Source organism: Etheostoma cragini, chromosome 4 (assembly GCF_013103735.1).
Source record: "Etheostoma cragini isolate CJK2018 chromosome 4, CSU_Ecrag_1.0, whole genome shotgun sequence".
Taxonomy (NCBI): Eukaryota; Metazoa; Chordata; class Actinopteri; order Perciformes; family Percidae; genus Etheostoma; species Etheostoma cragini.
The window spans coordinates 5,050,372-5,066,676 of NC_048410.1; the positions used below are offsets into that span (position 1 = coordinate 5,050,372).

A 16,305-nucleotide genomic window follows, 5' to 3' on the forward strand; every position below is an offset into this window, starting at 1 on the left:
CCCCCCCCCCCCCCCACACACACACACACACACACACACACACACTCGTCCTGTTTACTGTAGCCATGGCAGCAATCACTTATTAAACAAACAGCTGCTTTGTTTGCCAGCATGAGTGTTCGGTTTATACCCCGTACAAGGTCTGGGAAGAACTTGGAAACCGCTGATGTTTCTCTTGTGGTGCAGGGGTGTGGGGTTTTTGATGGAGGTATGAGTTTGGGGGGGGGGGGGTGTTCATACTATATTTTTCACAGTAGTCTGGAGATATGCTTTGCTTATCTGTGACTTGGTTGAAGTGGCTGACAAGATTACATGGTTGTTTGGTCTGACTGTGAAGTCTCCTTCTGCAGAATATCATCCCTGCCGTTTTTTGAGCGGAATTATAGTCAGCGGCAAGTGAGTTTCGATTGAGTCTTTTTGATTGAGGTTATTCTCTTTCTCGAAGGCCCTGGTTAGCAAATAATAAGTGGAAGGATGTGGGACTACAGTTTCGAAAGGTTGTTGGTATTTAGCCCAATGTCTGTCTGTTGGAGTGGTTTGTTGGCTGTGATGATGGATTATTTAACATACAACTTGTATGTGTGTCTTTTGCCTTTTCCCTAGAATCAGGAGCTAAAATACAGCCGTACATAAGGCTCTTAAGAGACCTTGAGAAGCTTTCTGTTGTTGTACCTTTGGTACATGCCGATGTGTTGTCTAGTCTAGCAACCAAGCAAACCTAAACAGCTCTAAATTGAATCTCTTCCCATTATCTCTCCCTTTGTGTGTCTTTATCTCCTACCCAAGAAATGTTGTGCTTTTGTATTGTGCATGTGTAAACAAGCAAGTAAGTCGAAACAGGTGGCTGCTAAGCCTTTACTGTCATGAGAAGGCTTTCAAAAGGCTGGAAAATGTCCAAAGAAAGTACATTTTGGAATTTTTTTCCATTAAATTACTTGTACAATACACATAAAAAAGCAATACTGGGTCTTATGGTATTTCTTTTTTAAAAGCTCGCCCATTTAATTGAATTGTAACCATGCACTGCATTCAGCAGCGCACTCTTCCATCACATCTATGATCATTGATTGGAAAGTATAACGACGATTGAAGGGATGATCAACGGTTGTTTTTTTCATTCCCCAATATTAAGGTGATTTCAACAAACTTTCTCTGAGAAAATAGCTTCTGGTGGAAATTCAAGTGAATTTGCCATCTCTTTTCCATCTCCGTTCCCCATTTGCCTGCTTACCAAAACTTGTTAAGAGTATGTCAAAGCTCCATCTAACACAAAAGCCAAAGCCTCTCCGCCTTGCAATCGGATCAGCTATTGGCAATATTGAGGAACCACGATTGGATGACAATAAAATAGAAACATATAGGATTTTCCAGACTTCTATTAAAATTACAACTCTGTGCATGCACAGTATATTCTTGCTAGCAACTTGCGAGCTAGCTAACTCATCACATATCACATTTCACACTATATGTATTTCATAATGGATTTATGGCAAAGAATGGCTTTATTTGGCAAATGAATGGATTATTTCTGCCAGCTTCTTAATTATATTCCTGTATTTCCTGTCAAAACCCAGAATGGCCTAAATGCATAAAAAAAAACCTGGGCTGTATTGAGTCGGATTGTCCTTACATTATAAGTGACTGGACAAACCCCCAGCTGAATGGTTAGAGGTGTTCTGTCCCGACATTTTTTGTAATGTTAGCTACTTGATTGAGTTGTCAGGTAAGAGACAGGTAAGGTTAACCGTTCAATCTGACTGTATTATTAGTAACGCTATCCAAGGGTCCTTAAACCGTCTGTTGTTATCCCACATTCATTAATGCAAAATAAATAATAGTTGTAGCATGTTAAATGAATAAATTCCATGTAACAGTTACAGTTTTGACTGTAGCAGCAACGTAAGTAGTTTTAAAATTTCTGTCTATTTTGCAGTATATTAAACTTAAGATCAAGATTTTTAATTTATTTTAAGTTATGACCCTGGCTCCGCCCTCCTACTTACAGCTACATTTTCATTTTCTGTCAGTGCTACGTCTGGCTTTGCAGTATAATATTGGGCTTTCTCCAGCCAAATTTTTGGCAGTCTAGAACGATGACGTTGATGTTGTGCACTAGCTGGAATGGTGGCGGAGAAAGATGCGAGCGAAGCCTTTTGGTCCTTTGTGGCAACACTGCAGAATATCCAGAAGTTAAAGCCTGAGTAAAGAACAACCTTTGCCGAGTATTGTTGGTAACCAAGATGTTGTGGCCCTCCACCCCACAGGCTTTGGGAAAAGTTTGATCTTCCAGCTCACTCCGTTAGTGGTGAAGGAGTTGGCTAAGGCAAACGCTAACGATGCTAAGCCGACGTCACGGCCAAACGTTAGCGATTGGTTGTGGCCTATCTAGAGTGGCTCTGGGCAGATCCAATAGTTTTAAGCTTCAAGGAAGTTAACACTTGTCAATGGAGAGTGGCCAGACTCTCTGTACAAATGAAATGTATTAGAGTCTGGTAGGACCAGGCTAGGCGCAGGACCCCACACAGCAACTTTTTGGCATTGTACCAAGCAAAAATACAATCGTAAATATGACAAAGAGTAATGATTAACCGCCATTAAGGTCAGTGCTCATTAATAAGAATTGTTTGTTTTCCACTACGGCATAAATGGAAATGATTTTTCAGTGGCTGCTCCCAGTAATGCAGACCAAGTCAATGCCTGGACAATATATTGCAACTCTGGTCATGAGCATTAAAGAAAAACAGAACATGAAGAAGGGTCAAAGCACAGCTGTGCAGGCCGACCCTACCTTGAATCGACTGCTTACTTGTTTGAGCTGTTGAATTCCAGGCAAGCATGACAGGGGACAGGCGTTAGATTTCCAGGGAGCAGGGAAGAGGAGAGGCAGGGTTGATGAGCTCTGGCTGCCAGCTGTTCTTAACCTTCAACCTGTCTGGTCAGGTGGGAGACACATGTGACTCTTGTTTGTACTGTACTCCCCATATCTGAGACAGGGAAAACAAAACAGACTGTAAACAAACAGAAACTCTGACCTTTTTTATTATCCAGTGTTTGTTCCAAACACTTGTTTTGTTTTGCAAGCAACTCCCCTCAAAGAACAAACCGGCATCTAATAATCGACAGCACAGCCAGTTCTTTCCTTACGAACTGTTGCCTTGTTTTGTTCTCCTGGAACTACTAACTATTTTCAAAGCTCAGAAAAAAGTTGGCGTGCTCCATTTTTTTTTTTTTCATGTCAACTTTAATTTATTGTTTCATGTTAAAATATTTGAGTTTGGAGTTGGGCTGCACAAAATGAGGAAAGTATGCGATAACGTTGAATATCGCAATGACGATATTACTTCAATAATAAGTAAATAAACGGAAGTAAAAGTATCTCTGCTGCTTTTAGTGTTCTGCTAAAATTGCTTGTTGAATTCCAAAAAAATGAAAGGAAACATTCTTTTACCGAGCAAATTGAACATTGAATTGAATATAAAAAGGAACCGCTAAATAAAGATGGCCGCTACATTTATTTTTCTTCTGATATTTTCTTTCATTAATACAAAAACCTACCAACTGGCTTTCGCGATGTGTATTTTGCGCCAGTTGTTATAAAAAAAACATATAATGTGCAGCTCTAGTAACTATACACCCCTTTTAGCAGGACACTTGACCCATAAATACAGCTGAATTTGTATGTGTTGTTTAAATGGAACAGATGGAAACACTTTGAGCTTTTTAAGTCATTGCAGACCAGGCAATCTTCTGAGCAAAGGGAAAATAAATAGATAGATAAACATACACAGGGCCAGGTCATGTGGCCGAGTTGCCCGGGCCCCAGCTGATGATGGTGTCCCTGCCTCAGTGCTCCACAGATTAACACTGTTATCAGCACAACTCTCTAATAAGGCTCTTTTTCTATCTTCTTGATATTTATGATGGATAATGCCCATTTTCCATTTTTTTTTGTTCCTCCAATTTTTTCGCTCATGATATTGCAGCTTTGAATTATTCTGTGGTAAAATTAATGAGAAAGTAGATTTATGGGTTTCATTTGTTTGTCAATTCGAAAATTAATTGGGTGTTAATTTTAGCCATCGCCTCATCAGTGCCGGTTCTAAGCATGCGTGCATTACTTTGCATTCATTGTAGCCTTTCTCTGCTTTATTGTGGGTCACTAGTTTTGCATACATTAAAATAGCCCCGCGGCTCATTCTCTTGATTACTTTCGGAGGTGCCATACATTTGGAAATTTACGCCTTTCCGAAAATTTTGCATGGAATGAAATAGCCATTACACCCCCCTCCCCCCTTTAATGTAGCTTTGGAAGAAAAGAAAAAAAGCAGGCCCTTCTTTTTCTGCATGTGGAAAAATATTTTATTTGAAAAATAAATGGGGCTGAATAACGTCAGCCCATGTTTTTTTTTCAAATGGCGTTTAATTTCGTCCGAGACTGTCTGTTTCTAATTGGAGTCTCAGAAGGGGAGTTGGTGCAAGCATGGGCCTGTAGATGGAGTTGTGGGTGGCTGCATCCCATCCCTTAGTGTTCCTTTTTTGCTCACTCCTTGTTTAGAAAATCCTATTATGGAGGGAGGCCGTGCCAGACTTTAGGGGTGAGCCGGGTCAACATCTGTCTGGAGGGAGAGGGGGGCCAGCTCTATCCTCAGCCCAGAGAACAGGGCCTGTAGGCCGGGCCCAAGCTGCTCAGACAGGCCTCTAAGTGTGGGGGCGTTGTGACACACAACTGAACCGGCACAGGCCACAGTGTCAGATGACTCACTCGGATATGCTTCTTGCAAGAGGGCTTCTAGAGCAGAGGAGATTTAAACCATAGTGAACTTTGGGTTTGATTTTTGTTCTGGTACTGTTTTAGCTCGCCGTAGCCCACAACTGCCGCTGATACCGAGCTGGGAGAAAGTCCCAGAACCATTATTTAAAAGGGGAAGTGCTTCTTATAGTGTTGTTAATTTTTTAATAATCCCCATGTCAAGATTATTATCTCAACCATGCTCTGTAAATATTCTTATGTGACAAGTTGTCAACATCAATTTCCTATCTGTCAGCCTGAGTGTGTGTCCCCACGGTGTCTGGGAGTGTGTCTACATCTTGTTTAGATCTGGACCTCTGGAGACATGGCGCCTGTGTAGTTGAACACACATTAACTTGCATTGGCCCTCCTATTACACGCCTTAAATGCAACACCATAAATCTGCATTTAGTTCCATTTTCACCTACTTTCATGATGAGACCCAGTGTTTTAAAGAACTTTATTCTGCTTCATATAAATAATTAATCAGCCAAGTTAATTTGCTTCTGTCTGACTTGGTCAGCTTCATTAACCGCCATGGAATTGGGAGGCTGGATGCGTTGCGCCATACCACTGAGGCCTGCGACCAACGCACGTCGGCTGTAAATCATTCCACTGATTTGAGGAATACGGGCACAGAAATGCACCAGTGTCACTGGCACTCATCCCCATGGAGACAGAGGGGGGTGGGAGAGTCTGTTTGGCTTTTGTGTATCCAAAAGCAGAACAGAGGTTGTAAAATGTAAGCAAATAGCTGTGTATTCCCATTTAACAAAGATTACCACTGTTCTACGTTAAAATAACGCAAAAAGCATGCAATGACAGGTAAAACTACACTGCCAGAATTTGTAGGTTATCCTTTTGAGTTAGATTAAGTTATTGAAGACAACAATTTTTCAACAACTCAAAGGGGTTTATTTATATTCAGACCTGTATTTTGGTGTTAATTGAGCACCCCTGAAAGATTTGACTGTTTTCACCGGGGCCTCAGATTGGATGTTTCTCATGGAGATTCTTTGGCAGGCCTCACACAGTCACCCTGTTTCCCATTAAAAAGCTATTCTGCCGTGGTTCTTCTGGGAGCCATGCAAGTAAATATATCCATTTCCATTGAAAGTGTTTTGTTTTGGAGGTTCAGTGTTTTCTTGGGCATCACCGCTCTCACTCAACTCAGGTTGGGTTCCTCTGCGATGTGTGCTGGACCCCAACCCCTCCACGGCACCCCCTGCATATACTCCATAATGGAGAACACAAACATACACTGAGTCCCCCTCCCTCTTCTCCAGCCCAGTATGGACTTGTCGTCTGCAAAGGATCTGCACCAGAAAAGACAAAACAGGTCATTATTCTGTGAAGAAGCGGCCTGTGCGCGTGTGCATGTGTGTTTGCTTCATTGCATATGCCACAAGCAAACAAACAAGACACAGGGAAGCACAAACCGACAGGGAAACCTGTAATAAAAGTGAAATTGTGTGGGAAGGATATGACAGATGTTTATAGTTGGCCCAGAGTTGAATTGCGACCTCATTGCTGTGTGTTTTAACAGCTGTTTCTCCCCGTCTCCTTCCCTGTTCTCTGTCTTTCTGTGTCTTCTCTCAGGTTTTTTAAGTCATGATGCAAGAATCTGGGACCGAGGCTATGAGCAACGGACCAGCCAATCAAAATGGAGGAGGGAGCTTGGAGGGCGGATCCAGGGAGGGACCAACCAAGAGCGCAACGCCATCAATGGAGGTGACTGCAGCTGACCTCCTGCATCTCCAGCAGCACCAGGTAGACCAGACCCCCTTTCGCACCTGTCTTCACTTTATTAAGCCATGTCAACAGCAGCCTTTTCCCCCCTCTTAAAGTGCCACTTAATATTTAATTGTACCTCAAAGTACATCTAGTACATAAACACATTATTATTATTATTTATGTATATTGAGGCCCTTTTTCAATATTTAAAGAAGGGGAAGTGCTCTCCCTGTGTGATTGTGTTTGGTTGTGAACGTGTTTACCGTAGCATGCATCATCTGCGTGTTCTGACATAATTTAAGTATGTAGGTGCCACATGATTTTGTAGACAGTTAAGAAACCATGACATCCAATAAGATGACAGCATTCCCCCTGGCTCATTGTAAACACACCTCACACTCACAACTAATGCCACACTCTACCGTGTTAACCAATGAGATGCGGAGATGCACGCTGGCAAAGCCCAAAACATGTTCACCATCTCCTACTTGAGGCAAACAGACAAGCTCTTTCTGTTGGTGTCAGCGTTATGTGTGGCACACACAATGCTGTTTAAGGAAACAGCATTGAAAAGATCAGTGTGTCTTCTGCTATCTTGGTCTATCCGACAGGACGACTACGGTTGTTGTCAGGAGCTGTTTGGTGATGATGCACAGGCTCTGTGCCGCTGTCTGTTGTCACAGTGCATCAATCAGCATTTGCACAGAGAGGGCAACAATGCTGCAGCATGGAACATGGGAGACATGGCACTGTAACATAAAGACCTGAGCAATAATCCACTGTTATCATTTATCATCTTTCAGCAGAATTATTAGAACATCAGTATATTGTGTATCACAATATACTGAAGATTCTGTTGTCAGAACTGATGATAACCAGCAAATTCATTCATGTCTCATTTTGACAAAACAAAGTATGAATCATTTTTCACAAACAGCTTACCATTACTGCACGACATCTTACATGGTGTAATACGCAGGTCAATTCAGTGATAGTCAGTTGTAAACATCCTTTTATAATGGTAACACAAATCATTCATTTTAGTGTGTTGCTCGGCCCTATTTATATATCACTTGAATAGTAAGTGAATGACTTTGTAAGTGATTACTTTCCATTGTGATTTGTCATATTTTGTAATAATTTCCCCCCTTTACGCATAATTCATTTAATTGTAGAGTTGAGAGAAACCTATTGGTAAAGGGGCAAATACACAATAAAGACCAAAAAGTACATGTTGTGTGCCTTGGAACAAGATGCTTCTGTTAAACACGTTTTGTAGGGTATTAAGTGGGGCAGTATTGGTTTAAATACCAGAGAAGAAGCTGATCAGTAAGTACAAAGTGTGTGTCAGCATGCTTCCTGCTGTGTTTTAGTTTTGTAGGCCTTACCAGATCTGCTCTTCCTCCCCACTCGCCCAGCTCCAGAGCCCACCTCCCACCCATCTTTTTTTCCAGCTCAAAATGAGCATGTCGTCAGTGAGGAAAATCACAGCCATATTGAATTCATTACTGCAGTAGTCACACAAAACCATGGATACAATTTCAATAACTGCAGGCCACAGTTGAGTAAACAGTTGCACTGAAACTTAATTCCTGTTGACTTTTCCTTCATTCTGTGCCAGGGGCACATTCTGATTCGCTCTGTAGACAACAGGGTTACAACTTTGATGAATTGACACAGAAGCGAAGGAGAGGAAAGTGTCATGGATGTGCACTTGACACCAAGAAGGGATGGAAATGAAGCCTCCCCGCTAGGATAGAGCCAGTCGTCCAAGCATGGTCTCTGTTTTCTAGCCATCCAGAAAGAACTATTACTCCCCAGGTTCCGCTCTGGCATTTAAAGTAAAAAAAAAACGAGCAACTCTCTTTTTCCCAATTCAATGTTTTACAATCTGATTTCCTGCCCTCTGCTTTATACTTTGGTAGATAGCAAGTGTTTTTTGCTTCATGCCTTTTGAACAAATCTGGTGGTTAATTTCTGTGGCCGGCAGTTGGAGTTGAAACAGAGGGAGGCGTATTCATTTTTGTGGATGATCAATGGCACGTGTGTGGGGGACGGAGGACGAGATGTCTTCACTCTCTGTTCCTGACACTGGGCTTTGATAGGCTACTTACCATGGCAGTGTTACTGGGAAGGCAGGCAGTCTTTTCATTCTCCCATTAGACTAACCCAGGATTTTTACTCATGCACCATGAACCATGTTAATTGTCCCCGGGGCATTATGATCTTCGCTCAGTTACTTGATAACTTTTTACTTTTGTGGCATTTCACAGTCTTTCTTTCAAGTTTTATTTGCAGCTTGCACTAATACGCTTTTAACTGACATGCTTTCTTTGTTCTCCATGAATGCAAAGATGCTTTAGGTGATGAAAAAATCAATCTAAAATCTTCACTGACTCAAAGTGCAAATGTCTGAGAGTCCCCTGAGTGAACGGGAACAACTAACCTGGCATTGGCATATCATTTATTCTTATTAGGCAACATAACTATGAAAGACAGTCCTCATTAATAAAGATGGGGGATGAAATAATTGTAATCTGTTTGATCATCTTGATTCTGACAGGGGAATTCATCTTGTAGACTAGTCAGATTTGGGGGAAGTGGACCATAAGCTTGAGTTAAGCATCTCTATTAGTAAGTCAAATACTGTTTGTTAAGAAGCGAGAATGACAAGAAGGCGCCGTCTCTCTTTTTTTTCCTCTCTAAAATGCTGTAGAAATGTCTCAGATTTCACTCTTTTGAGGAACTGGAAGAGATATCAGTTGTGTCATAACGGTTAGACGTTAAAGTGTGCTCATTAATGTTTGTTGTGTATCCTGTAGCTTTTTCAGGCTGTGCTCAGTTGTTTGCCAGTGCTTGTGTACAATGTATGAGTATCTCCCTTTTTTTTTTTTTTTTTAGAACATGAGTATAACATCTTTTTCTTAACATACGTATGTGTTTGCCTCAGAACTTCAGTATGTTTATTTTCTCTGTGCATGTGTTGCAGAAGTTGTGGTTGTTACTTTGTCCTCATAAGGAAGTGAAGCTAATGTACAAGAGCAAAAACAACAAAAACAATAGTATGAAAGCGGAGTGTTGTGCAATAACCTGTTTTGTGATTTAAATGATTTTGCAACAGGAAGTTGTGTTGCTGTAGCAGTCAAATAAACACAGTGACTATAACAATTTTGGAGACTTTTTATTAGCTCCTGTCTTCAGGACATTCAACTCCCTCCACATATTTCCTGTTATATATGGACATTTTTGGCAAAGCATTTATAAAATCTCACATGTTTAACCATGGAATAGATTCCTTCACTGGAAGTTTGGTTCAACTGATACAATTGTAGAGCATTAAATATTGATATCCTGTCTTGTATAAGAGCCCTTTTAATCAAGTTAGAGATATTTCTAAAATATCCGCCTGTCTCTTCCTCTCAGTGATACTGTACAAATCCCTGTAACAATAATCTCAAAAGGAAAAAAGAAAACAGTGATGAATAATTGCTTTTCTTTTATTGCAGTCAGATCCATCCAGTCTGCTTTGTCAAACAAGTGCCTTTAAGCTTAGTTAAACATCATAAGATAAGGCCAGCCAATAATGTTTTCTTTTTTTCTCTTCCTCTCTGCCTTCATGGTTGGGGTGTCCGTCGTGTTGCGTGAGCGGAGAGGAGAGAGTGACACGCATAAAATTGGCCACAGAAAGAGCTGAGCGGGCGCAGGTTTCCTGTTTGCATAATTCAGGGCTTACATGGTCCCTTGTGGAGGCTCAAGAAGGTGGAAATGCACGTCTTTGCCACCGTCACCAAGCTCAGCTTCAGGGAGAGGTGCTAGGTGATAAGCCTCGTTATCACAGTACACACACACCCACACACACACACACACACACACACACACATATATATAAACACATAGATACTAAGGCAAAGGCCTGCCAGTGCAGGGCCTGCTGGTTTATGACGTCCAGTCCACATTATGGGCTAATGGTCAGACTGAATGGAGTTAACAGCGTCAGCTCAGAGAGGAGGCCATAGAGCATTTGCTGCCTAAGATCTCTGATAATTGCATGTACTCCGCCACAGAACGGAGGGCAAGAGGTAGAGAGTGCTATGCCTGGATTGAAATATGGTGTTTCAAAAGAAGAACGCAGCCTTATCACTGCACTGTTGAATTCAATTCCTGCCAGTATCTCTGTATTTGCTCTACTGCAGAATTATAAATCTGTGCAGTACGATGCTGAATATTTGACATGTGTTATAAAGGCTTCTTTGCTCTTTGGTGCTTTTTGACCAGTAGCTGCTGTGCATTATGCTACTGAATGTTTGATTCCATCCCGAGCCATGTCAGCTGACTCATGCACGCATACAGTTTGTGCAAGTGTGCATCCACAGAGCAGCTCACACTGAACGCATCCCAGTCCCCTTGGTCTCCCTGCGCATACTCCATTTCTTGGAGCTCTCAGGTATCTTCATGTATACTGTTCATATTGTCAGAGGAGGCCAAGCCGAGGCTCCAACTTATTGGAAAATCTGGCGGAGAAGATAACATCAGTGTTATGACACTGCATATTGCCCTAAATTGCTTTATTGGTAAAATGATAGTGCTCGTCCAATTTGAATAATTTTATGGAATCCCTCACTGAACGGTTTAATTATGTTATCACACAACTGGCAACATCTGTCTTTATACCACAGCACATGACAGTTTTATTACAGGCTAAATTTCTTTGCTGGTTCTGGCAATTGATGTGTGATCTGATTAATAATCACACAGATGGAGGTGAAAATTGAACAGTGATGCGCTCCTATGTCAAAAAATGGGGGAAATAATTCATAAAACACAGCCTGCTTCACTAAAAATATCACAACTTTTTTTACTCAGGCTTAAGTTTTGCTTGAATCTTAATGCTTTTTTAACACAGTGCCATGCGTTTTTTTCATTTTATCAGGAAACAAAATCTGTTTAGTCTAGGTACAGCTTTTCAAATCCTTTGTCACCTTGGTTTTGTTAGCAAGGTTTTGGGAGGTAAACCACCCAGCACATCTTCTTTTGTCTTATGGATGCCTTCCAAGACAGCCAGGCCATGAACTCATCCATTTTGTTGAGTCTACCTCCAGCCGCTGCACTCTGACTGGTAAGAGATGAAGCGCAGGTTGCATGTGTGCCGAAGCCATAGTTTAAAATAGTTGACTGTTGCTCGGGTCGACATCCTGTTTACACACCCTGCTTATGTGGGCAGCAGGAGGGGGATCACAGGAGTTGTTTGACATTGTGGTAATCAGAATGGACGCACACGCACACACACACACACACACACATCTTAATTTCTATCCAGATGAAAGGAAACAAAGTATGTCAACATGTATATGAGTATGTAATTGTCATACTTTCTGCACTAACATGATCTCAGTCACTACCTGGTATAAAAGGCCTCCTATTATGAATTATAATTCTCCTTTATCATTTGAAGAAGACATTGTCAGTAGTTGATCTTTGGGAAAAGAGTCCTTCCCAGATATAACATTGTCTGATTTTTTTATTCTATACATTGGTATTCTTTCTCAAAACTTGTCGCCTCTATTTCCCATGATGCAACTTGGCTGCCAACAGTTAGGTCAGAGAATCGTATGTGTACGCTAGTAGCGGCTACTGTAGCAGAGATGAAGAGTAAGCAACAGCAGCTCCAGAGACAAACCTTTAGTTAGTAACTGTAGCAACTTTAAATCAGACAGCGCAAACAACAGAAGCTGGTGGTAACAGGGGGCTGGTGGCCAGCAACAGGACTAGGTGTAACTTGTGTAATGGCACTAACGGAAAGTCTGCTGATTTGGCGGATAGTTAGGGCAGTCCAGTTTCAACAAACTTGCTGTTAACCCTAACCCATTTCACCTGCTGCTGAGAGAGAATCCTAGAGGAAACGCTGATCTGATTCTTAATATTGATCTGGTTTCTTGCATATGCAAACGTGGCCAATGAACACAGAATGAACAAATTCTGCCTCCTCCGTCTTTAAGGTTTGATATACTGTGTGTCCCTGTGGAGAATGTGTGGTGAGGAAACCTCTCAAGTACGTGTGCACGTACAAATGCCTTCCATGTAAATGATGCAAGTGTATGCTGGTATCATTAGGAAGAGTGAAGTGGCTCTCATTGTGTGGCGCCCGGATGGTCTTTGATGGCCGCGGTCTGTGTGTTTGTGCTGAAGTGGGCAACTCTAAACTTTGAGCAGGTGTCTGAAGCAGCTGGCTGGAGGCAGACGGGGAAACACGTCTGCATCAGTTCAGTATTTAATGGCTTAGAGAGAGGCCTCGCCTAGCCAGAGGACTAATGCATCCTCAATGTTTTATTTAAAGTTATGTCAACAACTGGTTCTGAATGTGCCACATCAAGTTGCACACACAAATCCTCACACATGCACACACACACAGGCACACAGAGTAATTTTGCGCTGTTTAGCTGAACAACTTGTGTGTTTAGTGTTGTAAATAAGTAACCGTTTTAACAGGCCCTCAGGAGACTGTGGTTGGGAAAGTACACGCTCAGACATGACCAGCTTTAATAGCCATTGTCAAAGCACTGTTCCAACAAAACCCTTTCTTCACTGGATTGGAATGTTTACAATTAGTTGAATAATAATGCCATTTTAAGGAAATGCTACTCTTTAAAGATAGCCAATCTGACCCAATTTATTAGGAATAGACTTAAGGATGCGCAATTCCTCTTGGGAAAACATTCAAGCGCATTCATTTTTAATGAGAGCACTACTTTAAAAACTTCATAGAATTAATATGTATCAGTGAAGTCTTTCCTGTGCAGAAAACTTCAGGGTAATTAATATTCATAGGCTGTGCTTGTTAACACCCCCAATGCTATTGCAATGCAGATCCAATTAACATAGAATGGACCCCAAGGATTTGGGCAGATAAGGGTTAAATGAGCTATTGAAATTTAAACTGGGACTCTCTCCTCTTAAAACACTTATTTGTTTCAATAAGCCCTAATCCTTGTTGCAGATTAAGGCATCTTTTGGTTGCACATGTGAACGGCTACAGAAGTAGAGTTGCTTGAGAGACTCTGTATGTGCATTCAAAGTGGTGATGTGTGTGCTTTGGTACAATGTGTGTGCATGATATATGCAAGTAGGGCTGCACAATTAATCAAATTGTAATCACGATCACAATTTTGGCTTTCCACAATCAAATTTGCGTAATCGAGCAATATTTTAAATGCGTCATTTCGTTCATAGAAGGCTCTGGGTTTTTTGCAGAGGCAATGTACCGCTGCATAAACCACTGTCTGATCATGTGCCAGTCAGAGTTGTTCCCTCCACCGCGCAGCTTAGTTTCTTGATGTAGACAGTCACAGAGGACAGAGTAACGTGAGGAAAATTCCACAACAGATAGTAGTTGGTCATTCGTTGGTCACAAGGTTTACCAGTTTACTTGTAATCGCACCGTTTTGTCCCGTCTGTGTTGTTTTTCAGACAACAGCAGTGCCCAGTGCTAGTTACTGTCTGTTAGCTCACAGGGCTCTAGGCTACGAGTAACATTTTTCCTGGGTTGCACTGGTGCGCCTAACGTCCTTGCATCCGCCTTTCCACAAACGAAGCAATGTAGTTTATATCGATATGGTTTAAATTTGCGTTACATGACCCATTTCTTTGTAAAGCCGTACCTGTGTTTGGATCTCTCCTCTTACTCTCCACGCAGCCCCGCACCCATTCACTCACACACAGCTCCCAGCAACATGGAAAGACACAGCGGATATGGCGCCGGTCCGCACTTCTGACATTTGTCCACAGTTTTAATTGTTATTAACACAGTTGTATATTGTTAAGCATGAGAGGCAAACCTATATTTGTACCAGTGTTTCGTTGGTAATTTTGCTATTGAAAAAACACAGAAGAAGTTATTAAATGCAACTAACTTCAGTTGGTAGAATAACGGCGTGTGAGACGGAGCCTGCTGGACCTGGGCGAGAGATATAATCCATTGCCAGAATATCATAGTTCATGAAAATGCAGCGCAGTGACGATACGGACATTTCATTCACACGACGTGTGTAACTCCTCTGACCCGCTATTCGACCCGTGCTGGACCCATTCACAATGAATCAGCCGTCACTCTGTGAGTAGCCTAGCATACGTCCATGGCAGTCCCCCTCTCTCCCTAGCTCTTTTAATCAGTTATTGTTGAAAACAAGTAAATGAGTGTTCTCAGAGATACATTTTTTTTTTTAAATACATTTTTTTTTTTAAATACATCCTTTACATCCATTTATTTAAGATCATTTTTATGTACATGTGTTGCAGCTGTATGTATGTACCACATACAACTTCAACATGAGAGGGATGTAGCACAATATGTGAAAGCAGTTATAGATAGCCTATGTGACAATAAAATTTGTTTAGGTTAAAATCAACAAATAATCGTAAAATTGGATTGTGATCTCAATATTAATCAAAACAATCGTGATTATCATTTTGGCCATAACCGTGCAGCCCTATATACAAGCATGTGTATGTGGTTGTGTACATGTCAATGGGCATCCCCTACATAGCCAGGCTAATGTGAAAATCCTGTAGTGAGCCTGGCTTTTATATCTTATTCATGATCTCTTGACACAAGGTGGATAATAGACATCAGTGTTTATTCTTTGCGTCAGCCTGCACGCCCTGGTTGGCTGGGTGACGGCGGGGTAAGTGCTGGGGTTCAGAGAGAAGCTAGGTGATGGTAGCAAAATTCACGTTTGCCACCTGCTGCCATTTGTTAGTACTCGTACATAGTAGCAAATATTGACGCACTGAGAATCTGTAGACAACTGTCCCCCTCGTGTCTCAACTCTAAAAGGACTTAAGGACTAGATTTAAACAGGTGAGCTGACTGATGAAACTAGGATACAGTGGCTTAAAAATAAAGGAGAGGAGATATATATTTTTATTTTAACCTTTCCTTTAAAATGTGTTTTCACTCAAATTTGTTCAGAAAACTAAAATCAAGTCGGGAAAAATAACTACTTTACTCTGAGAAAAAAAAAAAAAGTTGACAGAAACTATAACCAGCCTGGAACTAAATGAAATCGAACTTTAAAATTTGTAATGTGAATTAATGTAATGAACCGTAAGAAAAAAAGAAAGTTGAACAACCAAAGTGATTATCATATTTCAAGAAAGAAAATCAAAACAAAACATTTATTCTTTGGTTACACATATTTTAAACATTTTACGTAAGTTTGTTTAACACACATTATAGAACCCATTGTGATACTATCACCACCATTTTAAGCTTTAAAAAAACATATCAAGATATAAAGTATTATTGTAGTCAGATTGTCAAGCTGTATTTTATTTTTCCTGCATTGAGCTGGAAATGAGCCACAGACATAATGTACTCACATACATCAAAAGCCTTGATGGACTTTTTTGCTTGTTTAGCTTCCCTCGGCCCTTTCAAACTAATGGAAAGCCTCGGCCATCGCAAACTATGCAACTACTAAACTAAGTAGCTGGTCAAATGGACGATAATATACTAATAGCATAGTTATAAAAAATGCAACCTGTGTAGTAATGAAATTCCCGGTTATGTACAGTGTGTATCCGTTTTTTGTGTAAGACAGAAACTAAATTGACGGCTCTGTTTTTGACCTGCATGGGTGAAATATGATAAATGACCAATGCTGATGATCAAATGAGCCTTCATTTAAGTAAATATGCATGGACAGCCAAACCATGTACAGGTCTCTTAGAGTAAATTTGATTGTTTGACATGTATTCACCCATCAAAGTATGTATCAGTGATTAAT

General features: G+C 41.0%; 1 protein-coding gene across 10 annotated transcripts in view; it reads left to right on the top strand.

Moving 5' to 3' along the window:
• Window positions 1–16,305, top strand: part of foxp1b (forkhead box P1b) — a 163,212-nt gene that overhangs the window by 72,819 nt on the left and 74,088 nt on the right. For all 10 annotated transcript variants that reach the window (XM_034870729.1, XM_034870728.1, XM_034870732.1 and 7 more), the window contains one exon: window positions 6,389–6,559. In XM_034870729.1, coding sequence (XP_034726620.1) covers window positions 6,401–6,559 — 159 coding nt within the window. In that variant the 5' untranslated portion in view covers window positions 6,389–6,400. The remainder of the gene's footprint in view (window positions 1–6,388; window positions 6,560–16,305) is intronic.